The sequence below is a fragment of the Barbus barbus genome, assembly GCF_936440315.1.
Source record: "Barbus barbus genome assembly, chromosome: 43".
Taxonomy (NCBI): Eukaryota; Metazoa; Chordata; class Actinopteri; order Cypriniformes; family Cyprinidae; genus Barbus; species Barbus barbus.
The window spans coordinates 678,285-702,759 of record NC_136721.1 but is presented as its reverse complement, the minus strand read 5'-3'; the positions used below and the strand labels follow the sequence as shown (position 1 = coordinate 702,759).

The following is a 24,475-nucleotide window of genomic DNA, read 5'->3' as shown; positions in this document are numbered from 1 at the left end:
TTAAAAGTTTTAAAACGTTTAAGTTTGACAGTTTTCAGTCTGAAATAGTTTGAAGTTTAAAGTAGTTTTAAAAGCTTAAAGTTTGATTGATAGATAGATAGATAGATAGATAGATAGATAGATAGATAGGGTCAGATTATAGATAGATAGTTAAATGCTAAGACTGCAGAGTGGTTGCTAGGGTGTTGCTATGCAGTTTCTAGGGTACACTGGGTGGTTGCTAGGGTGTTGCTATGCATTTGCTAGGGTACTTGGGCTAGTTGCTAGGGTGTTGCTATGCAGTTGATGTGGTACTGGGGTGGTTGCTATGGTGTTTGCTAAGGTGTTGCTATGTGGTTGCTAGGGTACTTAGGGTGGTTGCTATTGTACCCGGGTGGTTGCTAAGGTGTTGCTATGGGGTTGCTAAGGTACCTAGGGTGGTTGCTAGGGTGTTGTTATGCAGTTGCTAGGGTACTCGGGGTGGTTGCTAGGGTGTTGCTATGCGGTTGCTAGGGTACTCAGGGGGGTTGATAAGGTGTTGCTATGTGTTTGCTATGGTACCTGAGGTGGTTGCTAGGGTGTTGTTATGCAGTTGCTAGGGTACTCGGGGTGGTTGCTAGGGTGTTGCTATGCGGTTGCTAGGGTACTCAGGGGGGTTGATAAGGTGTTGCTATGTGTTTGCTATGGTACCTGAGGTGGTTGCTAAGGTGTTGCTATGCGATTGCGAAGGTACCCAGGGGTGATTGCTAGGGTGTTGCTATGCGGTTGCTAGGGTACCATGGGTGGTTGCTAGAGTGTTGCTATGCGGTTTCTAGGGTAGCTGGGGTGGTTGCTAAGATGTTGCTATGCGGTTTCTCAAGCGAACTTAAGTTTAAATAGGATTTCAGTAAGTTGGCTTTCTCAACTATGGATTTCTCAAGCCAACTTAATAAAAAGTCAGCGCCATTGTACTTACACACGTCCCGAATTCGAATCCCGACTCCTCACTCTCTCCCACTTCACTTCCGGTCAGTTCTGATCTGTGCTATCATAATAAAAAGACAAAAATGCCAAAAAAATAATCTTTAAAAAAATTTAAACTTAAAACCTTTTTTTTTTTTTTTTTTTTTTTAAATGTTAGTTTGAAAATTAAACGCAGAATACAAAAATGGTATAAATATATACCTATATTATGAATTATTTTAATTTGATAGTTTTTTAAAAGCTATGCTGGTCATGCATGCAAAACATTTACATTTAGTCCTTTAGCAGACGCTTTTATCCAAAGCAATCAAAACAACAAAAGAGCACTGATATGCAAGTGCTATAACAAGCTTCAGTCAGCTTAACACATAGCAAGATCTTTTTTAAAATTATATAATAAATAAAAAGAAAACAGATAGGATAGAAAAAGAATAGAGCAAGCTAGTGCTAATTGTATAATAAATAAAAATAAAACAAATAAATAGAATACAAAAAGAATAGAGAAGCTAGTGTTTTTTTTTTTTTTTTTTAAAGAAAATCAGTTAGTAAATGAATAGAGTGCAAGTCTAAAAGGGGTAAGTGTTTTTTTTAAGAATAGAATTAGAATAAAGAGTGCTAGAGTTAGAGGGTCAAATAAAGATGGAAGAGATGTGTTTTTAGCCTATACTTTAGCTTTATTTTACTTTTTATACTTTTACAATATTTTATGCATACATCTGTGCCACCGCAGTCCCCTACTGTGACTAGTTTGGAGCTTCTTGTCTGGTCTTGTTCCTCAGCACAGGTAGAGAGAGGGATCTGAGGAATGTGGCACCTGTAGGTGGAGGGTGGAGCTGTGGACAGGAAGGAGGAGCTGCTCTGTAAGTGTGTCACCTTACTATTTCCTGGAGTCTTCAGATGAATTATCAACGACCCTGACAGCATAAAGGCTCACTGTCAGACAGAAACCTCTCTTCACTCGTCCAACATGGTAAGACGTCTCTCTTGTAAGCTGTGCCTTGTAGCAGAGAGGTGTAGTATGTGCTCTTTGTCTGAGCATGTGTTTATGTCTGTTGGTCATATGAGTACATGGCTGGCTGTGTGTGTTTGTGTGATTGCTCACATGAGTGGTCAGTCAGGTTCACTGTATGCTGTCTCGTGTTTGAACTGAGGACGTGGTTGATGTAAATGTTCGTGGGAGTTCTTCTGCTTGTTTTGAATGAAAGCACATTCTTATTCCCTCCCCGGGAAAGCAGCTTCAAACCAGTTTGTCTTCTTTTCAGCTTGACAATTCAAGTGCAGAGTGCCTAAAATGTCCCTTTACAGAACCACACAATGACTCTCCAAACACACACAGACGGTTTGTGTGAGTTACTGTCCAGAATGAACCATTTCTATTGAATTCTGTGCTTTTAATCCTGAGCTAGTGATATTTATGGTTTGTATCCCTTAAACCCGGTCCTCAAACAAACCTTGCATTTTTTCAATTTGAATGAAAATGGTGTTTATCAATATTTATAGTAAATATTATTTGTATTTAGTTAGATGTTTGTCATAGGAAATGTTTTTAGTTTTACTACATTTGATCCTCAAAATGTAAGCAAAACCTGAGACACACACATCAGGGTAATGATTGGTAACTAAACCTGAAACTGAAACCACCAAAATAAATGCATAAATAAGCAAGCAAATAAATAAATACATTTTTTAAATCAACAAAGCAACACTTCTCATTTATATTTAGTTTAAGTGTGATAATAAACGAATGAAATAAGACAAACTTAATGAGACAGACATAGTTAAACTAAACACAACAAAATGACTAAAAAACTGAAAATAAAAGTTAAATTAATTTAAAATATTAACAAAAACAATAATTGTATATCAATGATACCAAAACAGCACACACCTTATTGTACAGTAATGAGTTTCATTGAAACTGTGTGTGTGCGCGTGTGTGTACGTGCGTGTGTGTACATGCGCGCGTGTGTGTACGTGTGTGTGTGTGTGTGTGTGTGTCAGCCGGGGTCTTTGGAAACTTGTGGTTTCATCTTGAGCAAAATGTGATGTGTGGCTTTGATAGTTTTATTGAATAAGAAACCAAAAGCATTTTTTTTTATTAACTGCTGCTCTATAAAAAGATGCAGCATGTAAAATGAGAGAAAGGCTGCTAAGATGAGAAGTGTTTGAGATCACACTTTCTGAGGTTCCTCTCTCTCTCTGCAGATCTGCCCGACACTCTTTTGGAGGCTCGTGTTTGTGACGCTGATGTTTGACGCTCACAGAGGTAAAGTTGATCCAGATCCACATCAACTGCCTTTCATATCACTTTTCTGCCTTTGTAACAAACTGTTTAGTTTAGTTTAGGAGTTAGAAGAAACCACCTGACATTCTTCCAAATGCTTACAATTCATTGTGGTTAACCATCGCGGCCTGAAACACAGAGAGACAGTCAGCTGTGAGAAAGCTAGAGTTTCTGTATTACGATGAATGCTGTCTCATTTATGGTGGGTGTTACTGTAGAATTTCTCTTGAAATGTTAACCTAACCCCCCACAGATGTAGCATTAGTCCCACTTTTCCTGTAAACACCAAACACACACACACACACACACACCTTTTTTTCCACTTATTTTCATCCAGTTTAGATGTACAAAACCAGTCTTAATCTTTCCATTGATGTATGGTTTGAGAGTTGGACTCGTAATCCAAAGGTTGTGGGTTCGAGTCCCTGGCCGGCAGGGATTGTAGGTGGGGGGAGTGAATGTCCAGCGCTCTCTTCACCCTCAATACCACGACTGAGGTGCCCTTGAGCAAGACACCAAACCCCCAACTGCTCCCCGGGCGCTGCAGCATAAATGCCCACTGCTTGGTGTGTGTGTGTTCACTGCTCTGTGTGTGTGTGTGTGTGTGTGTGTTCACTGCTGTGTGTGTGTGTTCACTGCTGTGTGTGTGTGTGGGTGTGTGTGTGTGTGCGTGTGTGTGTGTGTGTGTGTGCACGTTGGATGGGTTAAATGCAGAGCACGAATTCCGAGTATGGGTCACCACACCATACTTGGCAGTATGTCACTTCCCTTATATGCAGTGAAAGTAAGAGAAGCTGCATTAGACTATAGCTCAAGCTGCGGGGGGTTTCTGTGAATAATGTTGTGAAATAGGCGTAAAGTTTTCGTGAGAAGTTTGAATGTGAATACGAATAATCTACACAATTATTAGTGAATGAGACCCAGTGGCATTAAATTTATACATATCGATATACTGTAAATGGTAGTCGATTGTATTTAAAAAAAAAAGAATATGATGATATCACATTGGGACATTATTTAAAAAATATGATAGTGCCATGGTATTTGACAAAAAAAAAAATCATGGGAAGTGCCATGTTTTCTGCAAGTTACATCAGTATACCAGTAGGTGGAGACACGTGATTATTTTTAATGAGTGAGTCACTGAATCGTTTATTCAGCTAATGTGATGATTACCACAAGCAAAGCTTGTATTTAAACAGAAATAAGTCCAGAAAACACACTAAAGTGTTCCATTCATATGTGAAAATCTGAAGGTCAACTAGAGATCATTATTTTAATCAAATGCATCGGTTGCCATCATAGTTGAATAGAATGAAATGAAGTTAACTAGAAGCATAGACTAAATATAAAACAAAACAGACTTGGTCTGTGTTTATTTTATAATTTTTTTTTCATTTAAGTGAAGTGACATATTGCCAAGTATAGTGACCCATACTCGGAATTCGTGCTCTGCATTTAACCCATCCAACGTGCACACACACACAGCAGTGAACACACACACACAGTGAACACACACACACACACACACACACACACACACACACACAGCAGTGAACACACACACACACACACACAGCAGTGAACACACACACACACACACACAGCAGTGAACACACACACACACACACACAGCAGTGAACACACACACACACACACACCAGTGAACGAACACACACACACACACAGCAGTGAACACGCACGCACACACACGCACGCACACACACAGCAGTGAACACACACGCGCACACACACACACACACACACACACAGAGCAGTGAACACACACGCGCGCACACACACACAGCAGTGAACACACACGCACACACACACACACACAGCAGTGAACACGCACGCACACACACGCACGCACACACACAGCAGTGAACACACACGCGCACACACACACACACACACACACACAGAGCAGTGAACACACACACAGCAGTGAATACACGCGCACACACACACACACACACACACACACACACACACACACAGCAGTGAACACACACACACAGCAGTGAACACACACACAGCAGTGAACACACACACACACACACACACACACACACACACACAGCAGTGAACACACACACAGCAGTGAACACACACACACACACACACACACAGCAGTGAACACACACACACACACACACACACACACACACAGCAGTGAACACACACGCACACACAGCAGTGAACACACACGCACACACACACACACACACAGCAGTGAACACGCACACACACACACACACAGCAGTGAACACACACGCACACACACACACACAGAGCAGTGAACACACGCACACACACACACACACACACACAGCAGTGAACACGCGCACGCACACACACACAGCAGTGAACACACACGCGCACACACACACAGAGCAGTGAACACACACGCACACACACACACACACAGCAGTGAACACACACACACACACACACAGCAGTGAACACACACACACACACACAGCAGTGAACACACACACAGCAGTGAACACACACACACACACACAGCAGTGAACACACACACACACACAGCAGTGAACACACACACACACACACAGCAGTGAACACACACACACACACACAGCAGTGAACACACACACACACACACACACACACACACACAGCAGTGAACACACACACACAGCAGTGAACACACACACACAGCAGTGAACACACACACACAGCAGTGAACACACACACACAGCAGTGAACACACACACACGCACACACACACAGCAGTGAACACACACGCACACACACACAGCAGTGAACACACACACACACGCACACACACACACACACACAGCAGTGAACACACACGCACGCACACACAGCAGTGAACACACACGCACACACACAGCAGTGAACACACACGCACACACACAGCAGTGAACACACACGCACGCACACACAGCAGTGAACACACACGTGCACACACACACACACACACACACAGAGCAGTGAACACACACACACACACACACACAGCAGTGAACACACGCACGCACACACACACACACACAGCAGTGAACACACGCACGCACACACACACAGCAGTGAACACACACGCGCACACACACACAGAGCAGTGAACACACACACACACACACACACAGCAGTTAACACACGCACACACACACACACACACACACAGCAGTGAACACACACACACACACACACAGCAGTGAACACACACACACACACAGCAGTGAACACACACACACACAGCAGTGAACACACACACACACAGCAGTGAACACACACACACAGCAGTGAACACACACACACAGCAGTGAACACACGCACACACACACACACACGCACGCACACACACGCACACACACACACACACACAGCAGTGAACACACGCACACACACACACACACACACACACAGCAGTGAACACACGCACACATACACACACACACACACAGCAGTGAACACACACACACCGTGAACACACACCCGAGCAGTGGACAGCATTTATGCTGTGGCGCCCGGGGAGCAGTTGGGGGTTCGGTGTCTTGCTCAAGGGCACCTCAGTCGTGGTATTGAGGGTGGAGAGAGCGCTGGACATTCACTCCCCCCACCTACAATCCCTGCCGGCCCCAGACTCGAACCCACAACCTTTGGATTACGAGTCCAACTCTCTAACCATTAGGCCACGACTTCCCCACAAGTATAAAAAATACTAAAAGGGATCTCGCCTCGGCTGCCGAAAACGTTAAAAACAGTTAAGATGTGATCAAGATTTCTGCAGGTCTTACAAAGGTCTTCATTTGTTGAAGGGCAAATTAAAACCTTTGCAAGACCTGCAGAAATTTTACCTTAAGAGGTTTTAAATCCGAGCAGAAAGTCTTAAGTCATGGCACAGAATCAGTTCCGTTTATTCATCCCTTGAGAAATTTGATTTGCACAGATTTCACACATCACTTTAACACAGTCTCATGTGTAAACATTCAAAAACAAAGAATTTAAGAAGAACATAAGAAATGATGAAAAGGGATGGTCCAATAACCATCAGTTCAAGTATCAGCATATTACCCATAATTACAGATGATTTAATGTATGAATGAGTTCTTAAACCTCCTCTATATCTATGGCCTGATGGGAGGACGGCAAACTCTTTATGTAATGGATGAGATGGACCGTTAATTATCGCATAGGCTTTTTTAACAACAGATTGTTTAAAAATGTCTTGAAGCAATGTCTGTTGAGCTCAATCACCTTGGATGCAGTCTTAGTCATTCTGTTCCTACCAGTCGAGCGAATACAATCAAACCACACAATAAGATTCAATAAAACTGAGAAATCAGTGTCATTGACACTGCACATACTTTAAAATAATTCATTTTTCTTAGGGAAAACAAACATTGTTGAACCTTTCTACATATGGCCTTGGTCTTAGCATCAAAATGTAATTTATTATCAATCCCTGTACACAGATATCTATACTCATCCACAAGCTCAGTGACTCTTCCATGAATGACAGTAGTACAGACAGAAATAGCAGACTTTCCAAAGTCTATAATCATGTCTTTGCTCTTAGCTATATTTAAGTCGGACACCAAGAAACAAAATTCTCCACCACAGGTCCATGAGATGGCTTTTTTAATACTTTTATCCTTTTAAAAGTCCTAGTAGCCACTGTAAGAGCATCAATATTAAACGCTGCATTACTATGTGAAGAATCATATTTAATGTTATCGTGAATGTTGCGTGCACTGCAAAGAAAAAGGTGTTTTTTGAGTTCCTCTGTATTTTTGTCGTGTTTTCAAATACAAATCAAGTTTCTTTTACTTGAGATGCAAAATGAAAATGTGACGTTTTCTCAGACATTTTGCTAAATTATGATTAAAATAAGAACGTGTCGATCTATAAATTGAGTCCATTGGCAGATATTTGTTCTTTTAATCATAAACTCACTTCATTTTGAAAAAAAAATATTTTTTTGATTCTCAAGTAAATGTAACTTTAGAATAAAAGATGAAAATACATACAAATAAAAAGTTACAGTAAAAGTTACTTTTATATTCTATTGGCAAGATCATTATTATAGTGAACTAAACCTATTACAAAAAAGTTAAATGAAATAAAATCCAAATTTTCATTTAGTTGAACTTTTAAAAAATCTGATAAATTATTAAACTTTACATTTAATTTGCCATTTTGAAATCAGACATTGCATTACCATACAAATGGTACATCAAAATCATATTACAAAATGTTTTAGTACATTTAATTACCCCAAATATTGTCCCAACTAGTCAAATACAGTTGTCTGAACAAAGAATTTCATATTGTTGAAATGTTAAGGCTTTGAGTTCCCAGCATGCATTGCAGCATGAATAAATGATGCAGTTACTGTTAAAGGATTATTGTTTTTGTTGGTGGTTTCTGTTAGCTGACTTGATTTAAACTTTTGTTGTTGTTAGTTATTTGTTGTACTGTGATGTTAAGAGCTCATTTTTTTAACATTTGTTGATTGCCGTTCTTGATGTTTGTGTGTCTAATTTTAAGGCCTAGAGTATGCTCAGCTGCTGGCATCTGCTTTCTGGATATTGCTGTGGCAAATAAAAAGGATATCACTGAACAAGAGAAAAACATGTCCAGTTGTCTTTAAAGATGGTTTATTTTCTTGCAAGAAAAGGCTAGCAGTCTCTCAGAGTGACAGTGAAGGGAGGGCATCCTTCCTCTTTTATAGCACATCTGTCTAAATGTTATCTCTAAGAAAGTTATCTCTAGGCTAAAGATGGTATGTCAATGATGGTGATCATGTAACCACAGTCTTAGATTTAACTCTTATTCATCATAGGCCCTCCTGTCACACACCAGCACCCTTTCTAATTTGCTTGCATAAAATGTACTAAAGTATTAACATACATCGCACTCTTCGTCAGATTTTCACATAAATGCTCCATCCTCTTGACCAGTGGAAATTAATGCAAAGGCTGTTTTTGTGGGGAAAGTCCCTTCAGTATTAGCAAGCAAAATACTATATACAGTTACAAATGAGTTATCAGGGAGCCAGCTAAACAAGCAAACACTGTTACTTCATTCTTGATGATGCTGGGTTGTGCCAGTCTTCGTACTGAGCTGGATACACACTCAGTGATGCATTAGCACTATTGGTAGTACTGTATGACACAACCGTATCCCCAACCTGCCCACAGATTTGTGAACCATTCAAGCCATGAGTAATCTGCTAAGGGCTCTTTTAATGCAAGCAGGCAATTGTCCTACTTTGTAGGCACTTTTAAACTACCTATTTAATAAGATCTAACCAGAAAGTTTTATAATTTAATCTATTGTTTTAAACAATGTTGTTGTTTAAAATAGCTTCTGTATGACCCAGCTCTAGCCTAGGCTGTTGACATGGCATGAAATCTGACATCTGAAATAAACTAACCCATAGGCAATTTGTCTATATATTAGGGGTGTAATGGTTTCAAAATTCACGGTTCGGTATGTTTTCAATACAGTTAAAAGAAAGAAATGCCAGTGAAATTTCCTTGATCTTTACACATTTTTTATTTATTAAAACAAATGTTAACAATGATGGAGCTATGCTTGACCCATCTTCTGAGGTGTCTTCTAGCAGCATGTAAAACAAAAACAGTGACGAGCAGAAGGCTCTGTTTGCGTTCTCCCTGCAGCTCAGGAGTGTGAGGAGATGACGGACCTGGACCTGAAGCACTCTCTGACCGGGACGTCTCTGAGCGTGAGGTTACTGCTGTACACACGGCCCAATGTGTCCTGCGCTGAGCTGCTGTCTCACCGAGAGCCCTTCAGAAGCCCCCGCTTCAACATCAGCTCCCCGAGCATCTTCCTCATCCACGGCTACCGGCCCACCGGCTCGCCTCCCATCTGGCTCACAGAGTTCGTGCAGTTCCTCCTGCAGCGCCGCGACATGAACGTCATCGTGGTGGACTGGAACCGCGGAGCCACCAACATAAACTACTGGAAAGTGGTGGATAACACCCGCAAGGTGGCCGCAAACCTTACCCAGCTCATCCAGAAAATGACGGTAAGAGGAAAGCTCTTCAGTGTTGTTGAAAAAGAGAGAAAGAGAGAGAAAGAATATCTTCATGCCCCAGACTAGCATGATGCTCTGAATTCTCTTCATATTTCATATTGTATAAGTAGCTCAGTGCATGTGTTACATACGTCCCATCTAGGCCTGGGGAGCCAGTAGCAAAACAAAAAAACGGTCATTTTTATAAATTCCACTATTTTCTCTTGTGGACTATATTTAAACATCTTTTATCTTATTCAGGTCAGTACTAAATAAACAATAACATGCATTTTGTATGATCCCTCTTATTTTCCATGTAAACTTTTGATCTCAGCTGTATATTATATATTGCACACAGATTTTTGTCCAATCAGAAGCTTTCCTCCGTGAGAGAGTCTGAGCCATAAAACTGATTAACAAGTCATAATTCATGACTGAGCAAAACAGAAAAATGGGCCGTTTCATTCTAAGGATCAGAGCAGGCTTATTTTCTGTTTTTATTTTTGCTTATAGTTTTAGTATAATGTTTTTTTTATTATGTTAGTTTTTAGTTTTAGTATTTATTTTAGTAGTTAAACTGAATGGAAATGAGAAATGTTGCATCAGCAACTAGCTGAAATGTTTTTAATATCTGAAGTAATTGTAATTATTTATTTATTGCCGTTTCTGTTTATTTCTATTGTAGTTTTAGTTGTTTCAGGGAGAAGGTGTAAAGTGGTTGTGAAGTGAAACAGATGTGTGATGAGCTGTTTAAGCTTGTGCTGGTTCTTGATGACGGTATTAGGTTTGTCTGTGCACAGGTGAAGCATGCAGATGTTTTATAGTCGTGTTAATCGTTAACTTCTTCAGGTGGAGACTTGAATAAACAGCAGGTGACCTCTTGTTGTTTTAATGCAGTCTTATGTTGATAAAGCTCATTAGGTAACTTACGTCACATACGCTCTGCCTTGCTGTCTTTAGCATGAAACAGAAACTGTGAGCGGCCGTCTTTTCTTTGAGATGTATATTTGAGAGAATCTTGAGGCTTCTCAAATGAAGAAAGCACTATTATGCACTATTTATACAATTTTATCAGACTTTTTTCCATTAAAATTAATAGAATGTGTTTATTATAATTATTATTACTATTTTTATTATTCAATAAATGTGGTTTTTAAGATTAAAAAAGAATGAAGGCCTTTAAACTCAATTTTCTGAAGAATAGCGCCACCTGGAGGCATTAAAATAAAACTTGTGTAATGTGATGGTAAATAAATACATAGAGAGGCTTTTGCGTATTGTATTTATTTATTTTTATTAGGTTTTGTTTAGATATATATTTAGACATTCTTAATGACTACTTTTTGTTAAGGTTTTGATATTTTTTTGTTAGATGAGCATCAGATATTTTTTCGTATTTCCCATTAATTTAATATGTTGGTCATTTCTGACAGTGAAGAGACAATGCTAATTTTTTTGGCCCTTTAACATATCCGTATGACAAACGTCACCAAGGCCATGTCCACACGTACACGGGTTTTTTTATAAACAGAGTTTTTCTTTATTCCGTTTCTAAAAAAAACAGCGTCCACATGAAAATGCAATGCTATGAAGCACTGTCAAGATCATGAAAACCAACAGGTGGCGATGTAAGAAAGGGACAGGGCCCAAGTGCCATCCCATTGTCAAGCGGAAAATGTAAAAAAAATTAATATTTTTTTGTCTAAAGTGACTGAAGAGGCCCAGAAACTCAAAGAAGATAAAGGCAATGCATGTTTGTTTAATATGTACACAGATAAACATTTGAAAATTCCATAAAAAATAAGAATGATGCATTTTTATTTTCAAGGTGTTAACTAGCCTAATCAGAGTCCCTTTGTTTGTGTGTGTGTGTGTGTGTGTGTGTGTTCACAGGAGAAAGGGGCTGATCTCGGCTCCATACACATGATCGGTGTCAGTTTAGGGGCCCACATTTCAGGTTTCATTGGGGCCAGTTTTAATGGAAGCATTGGCAGAATAACAGGTGAGTGATCTGTTCTCCTCCTGAAGCTCTGAGTCGAGTGTTGCAGTGTGTGATTGTGATGTTTGTGTGTCCCACTCAGCGCTGGACCCGGCGGGGCCCAGGTTTAACGGTCAGCCCCCCAGCGAGCGTCTCGACCCGTCTGATGCCCAGTTCGTGGAGGTTCTGCACACAGACATGGACGGTGTGTTTCTCTCACACATCACCAGACGAGGCTCTTCACTCCACACTGTATATGACGCCCTAGCCACCTTATTTTTCCCGAAAGAGCAGTCACGGCCATTTGTAAATCGAATGTGTCTGGCTTCCGGTCTCATCTGCGTCCAGCTATTTTTAGCTTTTTGCTACTCGATATTACAAACTGGTGTGTCGTACTATAACGTATTATCTTAATTAAGAACACACTGGCTTGTAGTTACCGTTACCGTTTACTGCACGTGGTTATTCTTCTCGTTACTTCCCTACGGCAGCTAATGAATCGGAAATCTCACACTTTCACAGAAAACGGCTGACTTCTACGTTGAAGAATAAGGTGGAGACAAAATGAATATCTAGACTTGGTTAACTCATGGTTGGTGTTTTCTTGCAGCACTGGGCTATCGTGATGTCCTGGGTCACATCGACTATTACGCAAACGGTGGAGCGGATCAGCCTGGATGCCCCAGAACCATCTTTTCAGGTCAGCTTTAACCACTTTAATAGCATTTTAATGTAACCGCAATTAAAAATAATATTACACAAACACACACTGCTGTTCAGTTTGGGATCCGTAAGATTTTTCATGCTTTCACAAAGTTTCCTCTGCTCATCAAGGCTGCATTTATTTCATCAAAAATGCTGTAAAAATAGTGAAATATTATTAGAATGTAAAGCAGCTGTTTTCTGTGTGAATATGTGTTAAAGTGTAATTTATTTCTGTGATCTGCAGCTGTATTTTCAGCATCATTACTCCAGTCTTCAGTGTCACATGATCTTCAGAAATCATTATAATATACTGATTTACTGCTCAACAAACATTTCTGATTATTATCAATTTATTTAAAATAAAGAAATCTAAAGAAATTTTAATTAGAAATCTTTTGTAACAATGTAAGTCTTTACTATCCTTTTAAAAAAAATCAATTTAATGCATTCTTGCTGAAATGTAAAAAAATAAATATTAATAAAAAAAAAATAAAAAAATGTACTAACCCCAAACTTTTAAACTGTATTGTAGGCCTATTATTGTTAAATATAAATTCTAATTTAAAGTATATTAAAACAGTTATTTTAAATTGTAATAATATTTAATAATATTAGTTTTTCTGCATTTTTTTTTTTTTTATCAAATAAATGTAGCCTTCATAAGTAGAAGAGACTTATTTTAAAAAAAAAAACTTACCGGTGCTTAACTTTTGAATAGCAGTGTGTATTTTTGAGCACTTTTTAAACTTAAAAACACTTTGAATCAAATTGAATCAAAAATAAACATTGATTTTCAATCTTTTAGTATTTTAATTTTAACTTCCTTTCTAACCATTTCTCTCTGAATTTTCAAATATAAGGCATATAAAAGTGTTAGCAATTATATCATAATTACTTGCAAGATGCTACTCGCGTTGTTAAAAAACATAAGAGAAAGAAAGAAAGAATATCTTCATGCCCCAGACTAGCATGATGCTCTGAATTCTCTTCATATTTCATATTGTATAAGTAGCTCAGTGCATGTGTTACATACTTCCCATCTAGGCCTGGAGAGCCAGTAGCAAAACAAAAAAGTAAATAAAAATATCTAAAGAAAAAATTTGGAGAGAGAACCAGGGCGTCCAACCTTCTGTCCCAGAATCAACACAAACACCACTTCAAATTAATATCTTTTTCATTTGAATAAAGAAATTGTCTGAACCCTTCCGATGTTTAATTTCAAGGTTGTACTCCTGCAAAACGAGAGAGCACCGCATCAAACGCTGGTTTGAGTTAGAATTTTGTGACAAAAACACTAATGGATTGTGATCGGTGTACACTTTAATCGGGCTACAATGGCCCCCCAGATACACTTCAAAGTGTCGCAACGCCAGTAACAAGGCCAGCGCCTCTTTCTCAATTGTGCTGTAGTTATACTGACACTTAGAAAATGTCTTAGAAAAATGCTCAATACCCGAGTCATGCTCCTGCATCAGCACTCCACCAGCTTCAACAGCACCTTGCATTCCAGTCAAATTTTCTTGAAGTGCTAAGAAGGTTAGTCAACAAAGACACCACCGTGGTCAAAATCCGCGGTAGTATCCTGCCATTCCCAGGAATCTTCGAAGTTCTCTTTTATTTACAGGAACGGGAAAATCAAGGATTGCACTCACTTTGGCCATCACTGCTTCACATGCCCCTGACCAATCATTTTACCCAAATATGTGATCACTGCCCTTTGCAAACTGAAAGATTCAAAATCAAAGAAGCCTCAGTCAGACGGCAGAACACTAGATCCAAACGATTTACATGATCCTCCCAACGAATAAATGACTAGATCATCCAGATATGCTTCGCAATTCTTCACTCCTGACAAAACCCTCTGCATCAGTCGCTGGGACGTTCCACATCCGAACGCCATTACATTATATTGCAGAAAGCTATCAGGAGTGACAAAAGCAGATATTTCGCTAGCACGGGCAGTTAAAGGGACTTGCCAATACCCTTTAAGGAGATCTAATTTAGTGACGTAATTCGATCAACACAATCCTCAATGCGGGTACGCTTTAGTCACACTGTTAACCTTTCGGTAGTCCGTGCAAAAACGAAAAGAAGAGTCTGGTTTCTGGACTAACAGACATGGAGAACACAGACTTTGACTATGGACAGCCAATCCATTTTTCAGCAAATATTCCACTTCATTGGATTCAATCGCTACGGATGTTGCTTTATGGGCAAACAAGTACCCACGTCAATATCATGACACAGGACTGTAGTTCTACCAGGAACATCAGAAAATAGACTACATCCTACATACTACATCCTCTCGTTGACATATCGGCAAATACACTAGATGAGAATCTAAGTTATTCAAAACAACTGAATTCTCTCGCTCATAATATGCCTTAAGCTTATGTGACAGACTTCACTCTTACGCTTTCGATCTGGTGTGTCCACAACATAATCCGTTTGGCTAAGCTTCTTTTCTATCACATAAGGACCAAAGGATTTCGCTTGGAATGTAGATTCAGGGATGGGAAGTAAAACAGGAACAGCCTCGGCATGACGCGTCGCACAACACACAACTGTCAGAATGTACTGATGCCCGGTCTTTGATTTGGGCAGCAGACCCACGCAGTCAATAATCAATCTCTCAAAAGGTTCACTTAGCACCGGAATGGGATACAAAAGTGCCAAAGGAATCTTTTGATTCGCTTTCCCTGCACGCTGACAAACGTCACATGAACGGCAGAAATCTGATACCGCAGATTTTAATCCAGGCCAAAAATAATACTTCGAAACACTGCGAAATGTTTCCGTGACTTCCAAATGTCCCGAAAGAGGATGTTCGTGAGCCAATTTTCAGACCTGTAATCGATATCCAGTTGGTAACACAATTTGATATCTCACCTGCCAGTCTGCCGCGTCAGATTGTGAAGGCTTCCATTTACGCATGAGAACCCCCTCATCCCAAAAATACGTCACATTAATCGCCATCTCAGAACAATTTCGTAGCATAGGATCAGACTTCTGGGCTAGGGATAACTGATCTCGACCCACCCGTAAATTAACTCCTTCAGCTGTCAAATTTTCTAAATGATCCTTTCCAGGTTCAGAGCCAGTGCCAAGAAAAGAATCGGAGATGTCAATTACATCGTTAAACTTTTTTAATTATGACCTCGTTACCACACAGGCAGGGAACACTGAAGAAAACTGCACAGACAAACCCGTCTGAAGGCAGGCATGAGGTCTATTAGCCACCACAGGGCAAGGGAAAACGTTAGCCCCAGCGAGGTCATTCTCAAGAATTATACTAACCCCATCCACAGGTAATTTAGGATGCACACCTAACCCAAAGGCCCCTATAACGAGATCAGATTTTAGGTGAACATCATTGAGTGGAACATGAACACAGCCCTTCTCGATGCCTCGCACCAGCACATTTCTACCCGTATAGGACTGATCAGAAAAGGGCAAAACGTCCTTACACACAAAGGACTGAGCTGACCCAGTATCACGCAAAATCAAAACTGGTTTAGTTTCCGAACCATTTGCAAGCGACACAGTGCCATGCAAAATAAACGGTCCATAGCTAGAGTCAGATGCAGATACAGACTGAACAAAAGCCACATTTTTAGTTTTAGCAGTTACTTTCTGTTTCCAGGCCTTGCAATCAGCAGTTAAATGGCCAGGGTCTAAACAACAAACTCTGACCCGAAGTAAACTGACGGGGTGGCTTTACACTCTTCCCCGGCCTCCAAGATCCCAGAGTCTCTTCCCTCGCTACTTTAACTACGGGATAACTAGTTCTCTCAGGACGTGTAGGACGATGTGTCAAAATAAATTAGTCCGCTAACACAACGGCATCAGAAAGAGAATTAACTTTTTGTTCATTCAAATATATTACAACAGCATACAATTTTTGAGTAACAATATCTCCTGGAGTTGCTCAAAGACAACAACTCGACTTGCTAAACACCACTTTTCAAAAAGTACTCTTTTTCTCGAGCAAATTCTACACAGGTTTGTTTGAAAGACTTTGACTGAGACCTAAACTTTTGACGATAAGCCTCTTGGACTAATTCGTAAACCCACAGCACTGCCACTTTAACAATCTCATAATCAAGCGATTGATCTACAGGCAATGCAGCACATGCTTCTTGGGCTTTTCCCGTAAAGTTGCACTGCAACAATAACGGCCACATATCCTTAGGCCATCTCAACTTCCCTGCAACATGTTCAAATGAGTCTGGGCAACCAGGAGGAAGAGTGGCCCTGTCTCTGCCCCACTCCACAGCGCCACCACTTCTTATATTTCCACTTCCTCCCGTCATCATCCAAACACTCTAGGCATCACCGATTGAACACAGCTGATTGGAATTCCTATCTCGTGACAAGGGAAAAAGAGAGAGACAGCAAGCAAACAAAACCACATCCAACACACACACATACACAATTATAAAACACATTAAATACGTACTTGGTTGTAACATATCATAATGTATATATGCATGTATTGATAGACTGCAGGTCTCTCTGATCTTCCACAGGCTCGCAGTATTTCAAGTGTGACCATCAGAGGTCAGTGTTCCTCTACCTGAGCTCTGTGAACGGCTCCTGTCCCATCACTGCGTACCCCTGTGAATCATACACACTCTTCCAGGACGGGAAGTGCATGGATTGTGGGAGGTTCGCGCCGGACGGATGCCCTGTTTTCGGTAAACTCTGAACCCTGAGCAAACTCTGAGCTTCATGTGATCTGAGACAGACATGCTTTCATTGCTCTGTGCAGGTTATGATTCTGTGCGCTGGAAGGACAGGCTGCTGCAGCTGGGACAAACAAAGACATATTTCCAAACTAATAAAGCACTTCCATACTGCAGTGAGCATCTCTTTACAACATCTTTCATTACATTTCAACTGTGAGCAGATTATTTAAGTTTCAGGTTAACATATATATGTGACCCTGGACTACAAAACCAGTCATAAGGGTCCATTTTCCAAAATTGAGATTTATACATCATCTGAATGCTGAATAAATCCTCTTTCCATTGATGTATGGTTTGTTATGATAGGACAATATTTGTCTGAGATACAACTATTAGAAAATCTGGAATCTGAGGGAGCAAAAAAATCTAAATATTGAGAAAATCACCTTTAAAGTTGTTCAAATGAAGTTCTTAGCAATGCATATTACTAATCAAAAATGAAGTTTTGATATATTTACGGTAGGAAATTTACTAAATATCTTCATGGAACATCATCTTAATATCCGAATGATTTTTGGCATAAAAGTAAAATGTATAATTTTGACCCAAACAATGTATTGTTGGCTATTGCTGCCAATATACCCCAGCGACTTCAGACTGGTTTTGTGCTCCAGAATCACACATATATAATGTAACGGTTTATTGATGTAATCTTTGACTCCACTAGAGTTCGGTTATAAGGTTGACATTGTCACATGGAACCAGAAAACACACTGGGGATATTTAACAATTAAATTAAGCAACGGACAAGAAGAGGCACAAGTTGAACTCAACCGGTAAGTTTCCGTCTCGTATAAGGAGTATTTCCAGATTGATCTTTTGGATGCTGATGTTTCTCATCTGTCTTCCAGTAAATCCCTGATGTTTGAGAGGTTTGTGGAGAGCAGCGTTCTGGCTCAGTTTGACCGAGACGTCCAGCCTGTGAAGAAGATCACGCTCCAGTTCTCTACGGGGAAAGGAATCCGGCCGCACAAGAAACTGCGGCTCCTGAGCATCCGCCTCACTCCTCTACAGAACAACCTCAGGTCTGTAGTGTTCATCTGAAGGAAGACTTCATGATACACGCGCTTTATGAACTGTTCGCAGTAAGTCTTCAGCCAAATAACAGCTCTGTGAATCAGTTATTTGTGCATTTAATTCAAGCATGAGGTCTCAAGGTGTGTCATACAAGTGTACAATTTCATTAGATTTAAAGAAATTAATACTTTAATTCATCATTAAATTGATCAAAAGTGACAGTATAGATGTTTATAACATTAGACAAGATTTCTATTTCAAATAAATTATGTTCTTTTGAACTTTCTATTCATCTGTGAATCCTGAAAATTAAAAAGCATCAGTTTCCACAAAAATATTGAACTGTTTTCAACATTGATAATAATCAGAAATGCAATAAATCAGTATATTATGATTTCTGAAGATCATGTGACACTGAAGACTGGAGTAATGATGCTGAAAATACAGCTTTGATCTCAGAAATAAATTACACTTAGCACATATTCACATAGAAAGCAGCTGCTTTACATTATAATAATATTTCACAATTTTTACTGTATTTTGATCCTTGGTGAGTAAAAAGAGACTTCTTTCAGAAATATTAAAGTATCTTACTGACCCCAGAGTTACTGTAAATGGCTCTTGCCTGCGGAAACATTCATCATTGCACATAAAATTGGGAAATATCGCAGGCTAGATTCAAACTCACAGTGCCAATGTGAATTAAATCAGCAGTACTCTCAAAACACTGTTTTATTTGCATGAGTTATTCAGACATAAAGATATACATCTTAAACAGAATAGAGACAAAGACCAGCGTTCACTTGACAGCCACAACATCTCTTCTGGTGTCCTTCAGCTCCGTGTCACTAAACTGTTGTCTTGTGTTTCAACAGGCCTCTGTGTCGCTTCGATCTTCTGCTGGAGGAAAATAAAGACGTGACGTTCAGACCGATCCCCTGTGAAGACTCCAACTTCTGATCCAGACTCTCTCTCAGTCCGTTACCGACACCGCTGTCCTTCAGAGGATCTGAAGTGCTTTCTCTTGGGTCCAGTGTTGTCTTTCAGGGTCCCTTCAGAAATGTGATTTACAGTTGGCTGTTTGATTTTCTTCATGAAGGTACAGCTACACTTTCTTTGTTTTTATGTAATGTAAATAAATATTTTTGTAAATATATATTTTTATTGTTTTTGCCTCTATGTCAGTGATATTTATGGTATTGCTTTAGTTTTAAAGTATAGTCTTTTTCTTACAGGACCCTTTTTTTTTTATTCATATGCCTCACTTCTTGCCTTTCTGCTCATATAAACATTGATATACCCATACATGTATGAATTTAACAGCAATGTTAATACATTTCATCACACGCTACTATTTAAAAGTTGGTTGTCCAGTAACCTGTTTTCTTTTTTGTAAAGATTGTGTTTGTTTGTTTTTTCAGTTGATCAAAAGAGACATTTACATTGTTACAAAAAATTATATTTTTATTTCTTCTGAACTTCCTATTCGTCAGAATCCTGAATAAATGTATCACAGTTTTCACAAAAACATTAAGTAGCACGACTGTTTTCAATACTGATAATAATCAGAAATGCAGTAAATCAGTATATTATAATGATTTCTGAAGATCATGTGACACTGAAGACTGGAGTAATGATGCTGGAAATACAGCTGCAGATCACAGAAATAAATTACAGTTTAACACATATTCACATAGACAATGCTTATATTAAATAGTGATAATATTTCACAATATCATCTGTATTTTTGATCAATTAATTGCAGCCCTGGTGAAAAAGTGTAAATGACCGTTTTCTTCAAGCTTTAGAATCCTTCACACAACATGGTGCTATTTATAAAGATGAAACTTTGACTAACTAACATCAGACCTTACATTTAAAGGAATCAATGCATGTAACTGAAACAATGCATATAGCTTGCTCTCTCTCTCTTCAGTCATCGTTCACAGTTTAAAACCCAAAGCGTGTTTTATATAGCAATATGTTCTTTGAGTTCTGAAACAAATTCTCCGGAGTTCTTCCTCAGTCTTTGGAAGATCTTCATTGCACACTTGAGTTCAGCTGAGACTCGTATCGTTATCTGTATCTGTGACGTCTGCCTCAGAAGTGGCTCACTTGGACATGTGTTTCTTAAGACGTTCCACTTCGATCTGACGTGAAAGAGAGCACGAGTGAGTGTTCATGGTACAAAATTAAACGCATTACAAGCAAGTCTGGTTAGTGTTTAAGTAGTAAAGTAATGCATTATTTGACAATATGAGTTACTTATTTGAAAAAGTAACAAAAGTTACTTTGTTTTCCAATTGATTTAGTTTATTTATACCTTTTATAGTTACCCAAAATATCACTTTTGGGTTTTTGGTCATTAAAAAATGTGACCCTGGACCACAAAACCATTCATAAGGGTCAATTTTTTTAAAATTGGGATTTATACATTATCTGAAAGCTGAATAAATAGCTTTCCATTGATGTATGGTGTGTTAGGATAGACAATATTTGGCTGAGATACAACTATTTGAAAATCTGGAATCTGAGGGTGCAAAAAAAATCTAAATATTGAGATGAAATCTCACTAAGTAACACAATTGGTTACTTTTTTATGGAGTAACGCAATATTGTAATGCATTACTTTTAAAAGTAACTTTCCCAACTCTGCTCATGAATGAAATTGTTTAACATCTAGAGGCTCTTGAGTCCTCTTCATGCTTACTTGCAGTGACAAACGCATCTTCTTTTCTTCATCCAGTTCGTTCATGAGCAGTCTGATCTCTTTTCTGAAACACAGTGCCGTTACATTTACAGAAATATAAGAATAAGAATCCCAAAACAGCATGCATTCATGTTACACAAACTTGTGCTGCGTCTTCATCATGTCCAGTTCATCTCGTAGCTCTCGGAGATCCGCTCTCATCTGCTCCATAGTGCCGGGGCCCTGCGGGGCCGCTCGCGGTTTAGATGTTAACGCCGAGAGATACGCCGGGAGCAGAGCAATGCTCGTTGTGCCAGAAGAAGAGCTGCTGACGGGCCCCTGACAAAAAACACCAAAGGGACAATCCTTATCGTTTCATTTCAGTAGTAAGCAGTTTGTCCTCTATAGGGGCCTCAAACTGCCAGGGGCCACAAAAGCCTAACAGGAGGTGTTGAGTAAGTTACTCTTAAAAAGTGATTAATTAGTAGCTACTAACTACATCTTCAACAGAGTAATTAGATTACTGTGCTAATTACTCGCTTTAGAAAGTGTTGCATTACTTATTACTAATTACTTTCTAAATCCCATATTAACCTAAAGTAACTAATTACATTACAGAAAAAGTAAGAGTAACCCCTTACTTTACTTTTTCAAGCTAAAATTAAATTATATATATTATTTATCATTTAATGTAATAAAATATAGTTACTTAATTTAATTCAGTTATTAAGTAATTAGTAATGCATTACACCCAACACTGCTAATAGGGCCCCAGAAGGTGAGCACTGGGCCCACAAAATCCAGGTTTGAATGTTGAAGATTAATAAAGACTACTATTTTGGTCAGCATTTTTAGACTTGGATACTAAAAAAACTATTTCCTATTGTTAATAATTAACATTAAAATAAAATAAAAAATCAGGGTGGCACAATGAATCAAAAATAGTTTTTTTTTCAAATTGCAATCATGATAATCACAATATAATTTTTGCTGTGCCGGTCAAAATAAAGCACTAAAATGTACGTATTTTATGTGTTTACTTGCATGCCATGTGACCATTAACAAAAATCAGGGAATAACATTGAATTCCTGAAATATGAGCTTCAGTACCCCAGTGAAAACCCAGTTTGGAAAGCCCATTAGGGTTTTTTTTTTCTTTGTAACAGACTTACTGTGTTCTCTTCAGGTGAGTCTGTGTTACTATAAAGAAACTTGAGGGCCAGCAGGTCTGGTTCCTGATTCACTTCATTCATTTCTTGACCTGTTTCTTCATCAGCAGCCTGCAAAGGGAAGTAATAATGACACACTCAATAACTTCATAATATCTTTATCTTTATTCTCTAGACTTCAGTTTTAGGTTCTAAAATGTGTCTTATCTTAAACCAGTAATACTGATCACACTGTTTTGTACAGTATCAGTTATAGCAATGTGTGAGTTGTTAGGATGTGACTTACACACCAATTAACACTGAGAAGTTAAATATAACTCAAGGACATCCTGACACAGCGTCTGTCCGGCAAAATGTGACAAACGTTCTGTCTATATGATGACCTACAGCGGGTTTGGAGGACACTGGTTAATGCATGATGACATGGCTTGTTCATGCAGTCATTTAAAACGTGATAATTAACTTACTGACATGATTCAGTGAGAGCCTGTTCTCCAGTCTGTTGTGTTCGGTCAGAATGCGCTGGCTCTCTAGAGTCGACACGATGGACTTGAAATCTTCAACGTCTGCGACAATGAGACACAAAATGTGGGAAATAATGCACACACAGTTCTGGGGGAAATAAAGTGCCACGGGCCAAACTATAATTCATGAATGACCATCCTCAAAATATATATTAAATATTTGAGTCTATAAATAATAATAAAAAGAGCAACATAATATTTATATACAGGAATATGATTTTAGGAGAAATAAAATAAATGCAAAAAATATACTGAGCACAATAGAGAAAGAAATGAATAATCTTATTTAAACAGCTGAAATGTAAATAAATGCATCAGTGCTCTCATTTGTGTTTGGTAAATGAATGAAGGAATGAGCAGACGGATGTTTTACCCGCAGTAAATGCGTGGTTGCCCATGGCAAGAAGAAAAGAAGAAGCTCATGGATCTGAGACACGAACAAACTCCAAAAGCACAAAAGATAATCATTTAGATGCACAATATAAAACAATATTTGATTTAAGAATCATTTCAGTAAATATCAGCCGGTGGAAAGACCCTTTTGCATTGCAGCGTTTGCACTCTTTTAGACTTTGTTTTGTACATTCAGTGCTGTGGTCACTATATCAGTCTATATATAGCTACTTCTCACACCAACTGTGTTGTAACTGTACACCATCATGACAGAGACTATTGTCCAGACTAAATTTAGACACAATCTCTCACTCACCAGCCTGATCCAGCTTCAGAAATACAAACAATCTAGTAAAGAGAAATTAAATCAGGCATTACATTATATTACAGTTACTGATGCATCTAAAACATATTACTGTGTTTCCAAAGTCCAGCCATAAAACACTGAGGTTCAAAGTCTGGTCCAGAAAACTCACATGTCTCTGTTTCACAACCGTAACTGTCCAGACTACATCCACAGCAATGCCTCCAAAACGCTCATTTCTTCATTTCATCTTGTGTCTGTCACCGTGATGTTCTTCAGCTCTTCTCTTCTGACACTGCGGTGTTTCTTGGCTTCTCAGGAGCCTCTTTGACTCCTAATACTCTCTCCTTTTATGGAGCCCTCAAGACACCAATCAGACGGGGCTGAAGTCGGGCACATGTCCCGCACATTTGTCTCTCGGATTTGTCCCACAGATTATTTCTCTGTGTAGTAAAATAACAATAATGTGATTGAACCTATGAAATAAAACCTCAGCTATTTAGATCAAAAAGACGTATTGACTTGTGTATGTCTGATAATAATACTCAATGCAGCATGCAAAACAGGTCTATCTGGGTTTGCATCATTTATGTATGCATTTTGGATCAATCAGTATAAATAATTTAAAAACTCTGGATCAGACTGGACAAATGCAGTTTAAGTAAACAAACAACTGGTCAGTCTAA

At 39.0% G+C, this 24,475-nt stretch overlaps 2 protein-coding genes across 4 annotated transcripts; one reads left to right on the top strand and one right to left on the bottom strand.

Moving 5' to 3' along the window:
• Positions 1 to 1,829: 1,829 nt before the first annotated feature.
• LOC306862921 (lipase member H-like) lies at positions 1,830 to 20,233 on the top strand. Its single transcript, XM_079406023.1, has 11 exons — positions 1,830 to 1,912; positions 3,148 to 3,208; positions 9,904 to 10,274; positions 12,156 to 12,264; positions 12,344 to 12,445; positions 12,851 to 12,940; positions 17,475 to 17,642; positions 17,717 to 17,806; positions 18,361 to 18,469; positions 18,545 to 18,718; positions 19,586 to 20,233. Exons 1-11 carry the CDS (start codon positions 1,910 to 1,912, stop codon positions 19,668 to 19,670), a joined length of 1,362 nt encoding a protein of 453 aa, XP_079262149.1. The 5' UTR covers positions 1,830 to 1,909; the 3' UTR covers positions 19,671 to 20,233.
• On the bottom strand, positions 20,151 to 24,134 carry LOC306862923 (SH3 domain-containing kinase-binding protein 1-like). Of its 3 annotated transcripts, XM_079406027.1 has the most exons (8): positions 23,962 to 24,134; positions 23,802 to 23,833; positions 23,466 to 23,535; positions 23,036 to 23,134; positions 22,572 to 22,679; positions 21,563 to 21,738; positions 21,421 to 21,484; positions 20,151 to 20,860 (listed from the first exon to the last, which is right to left on the bottom strand). In XM_079406027.1, the coding sequence occupies exons 4-8, from the start codon at positions 23,039 to 23,041 to the stop codon at positions 20,822 to 20,824; spliced, it is 393 nt and encodes a 130-aa protein (XP_079262153.1). In that variant the 5' UTR covers positions 23,042 to 23,134; positions 23,466 to 23,535; positions 23,802 to 23,833; positions 23,962 to 24,134; the 3' UTR covers positions 20,151 to 20,821. The 3 variants fall into 3 exon arrangements, with proteins under 3 accessions (XP_079262153.1, XP_079262154.1, XP_079262155.1); XM_079406028.1 differs by lacking the exon at positions 23,802 to 23,833 and having other exon boundaries at positions 20,152 to 20,860; positions 23,962 to 24,115; XM_079406029.1 differs by lacking the exons at positions 23,466 to 23,535; positions 23,802 to 23,833 and having other exon boundaries at positions 20,152 to 20,860.
• Between the last annotated feature and the right edge of the window lie 341 nt (positions 24,135 to 24,475).

Coding starts and splice junctions, on each gene's coding strand:
- LOC306862921 (XM_079406023.1), top strand. Junction 3,209..9,903: donor GATGTTTGACGCTCACAGAG/GTAAAGTTGATC, acceptor TTCTCCCTGCAG/CTCAGGAGTGTGAGGAGATG. Junction 18,719..19,585: donor CCTCTACAGAACAACCTCAG/GTCTGTAGTGTT, acceptor GTGTTTCAACAG/GCCTCTGTGTCGCTTCGATC.
- LOC306862923 (XM_079406027.1), bottom strand. Junction 21,485..21,562: donor ATGATGAAGACGCAGCACAA/GTTTGTGTAACA, acceptor ACTGTGTTTCAG/AAAAGAGATCAGACTGCTCA. Junction 20,861..21,420: donor AGATGCGTTTGTCACTGCAA/GTAAGCATGAAG, acceptor CTTTCACGTCAG/ATCGAAGTGGAACGTCTTAA.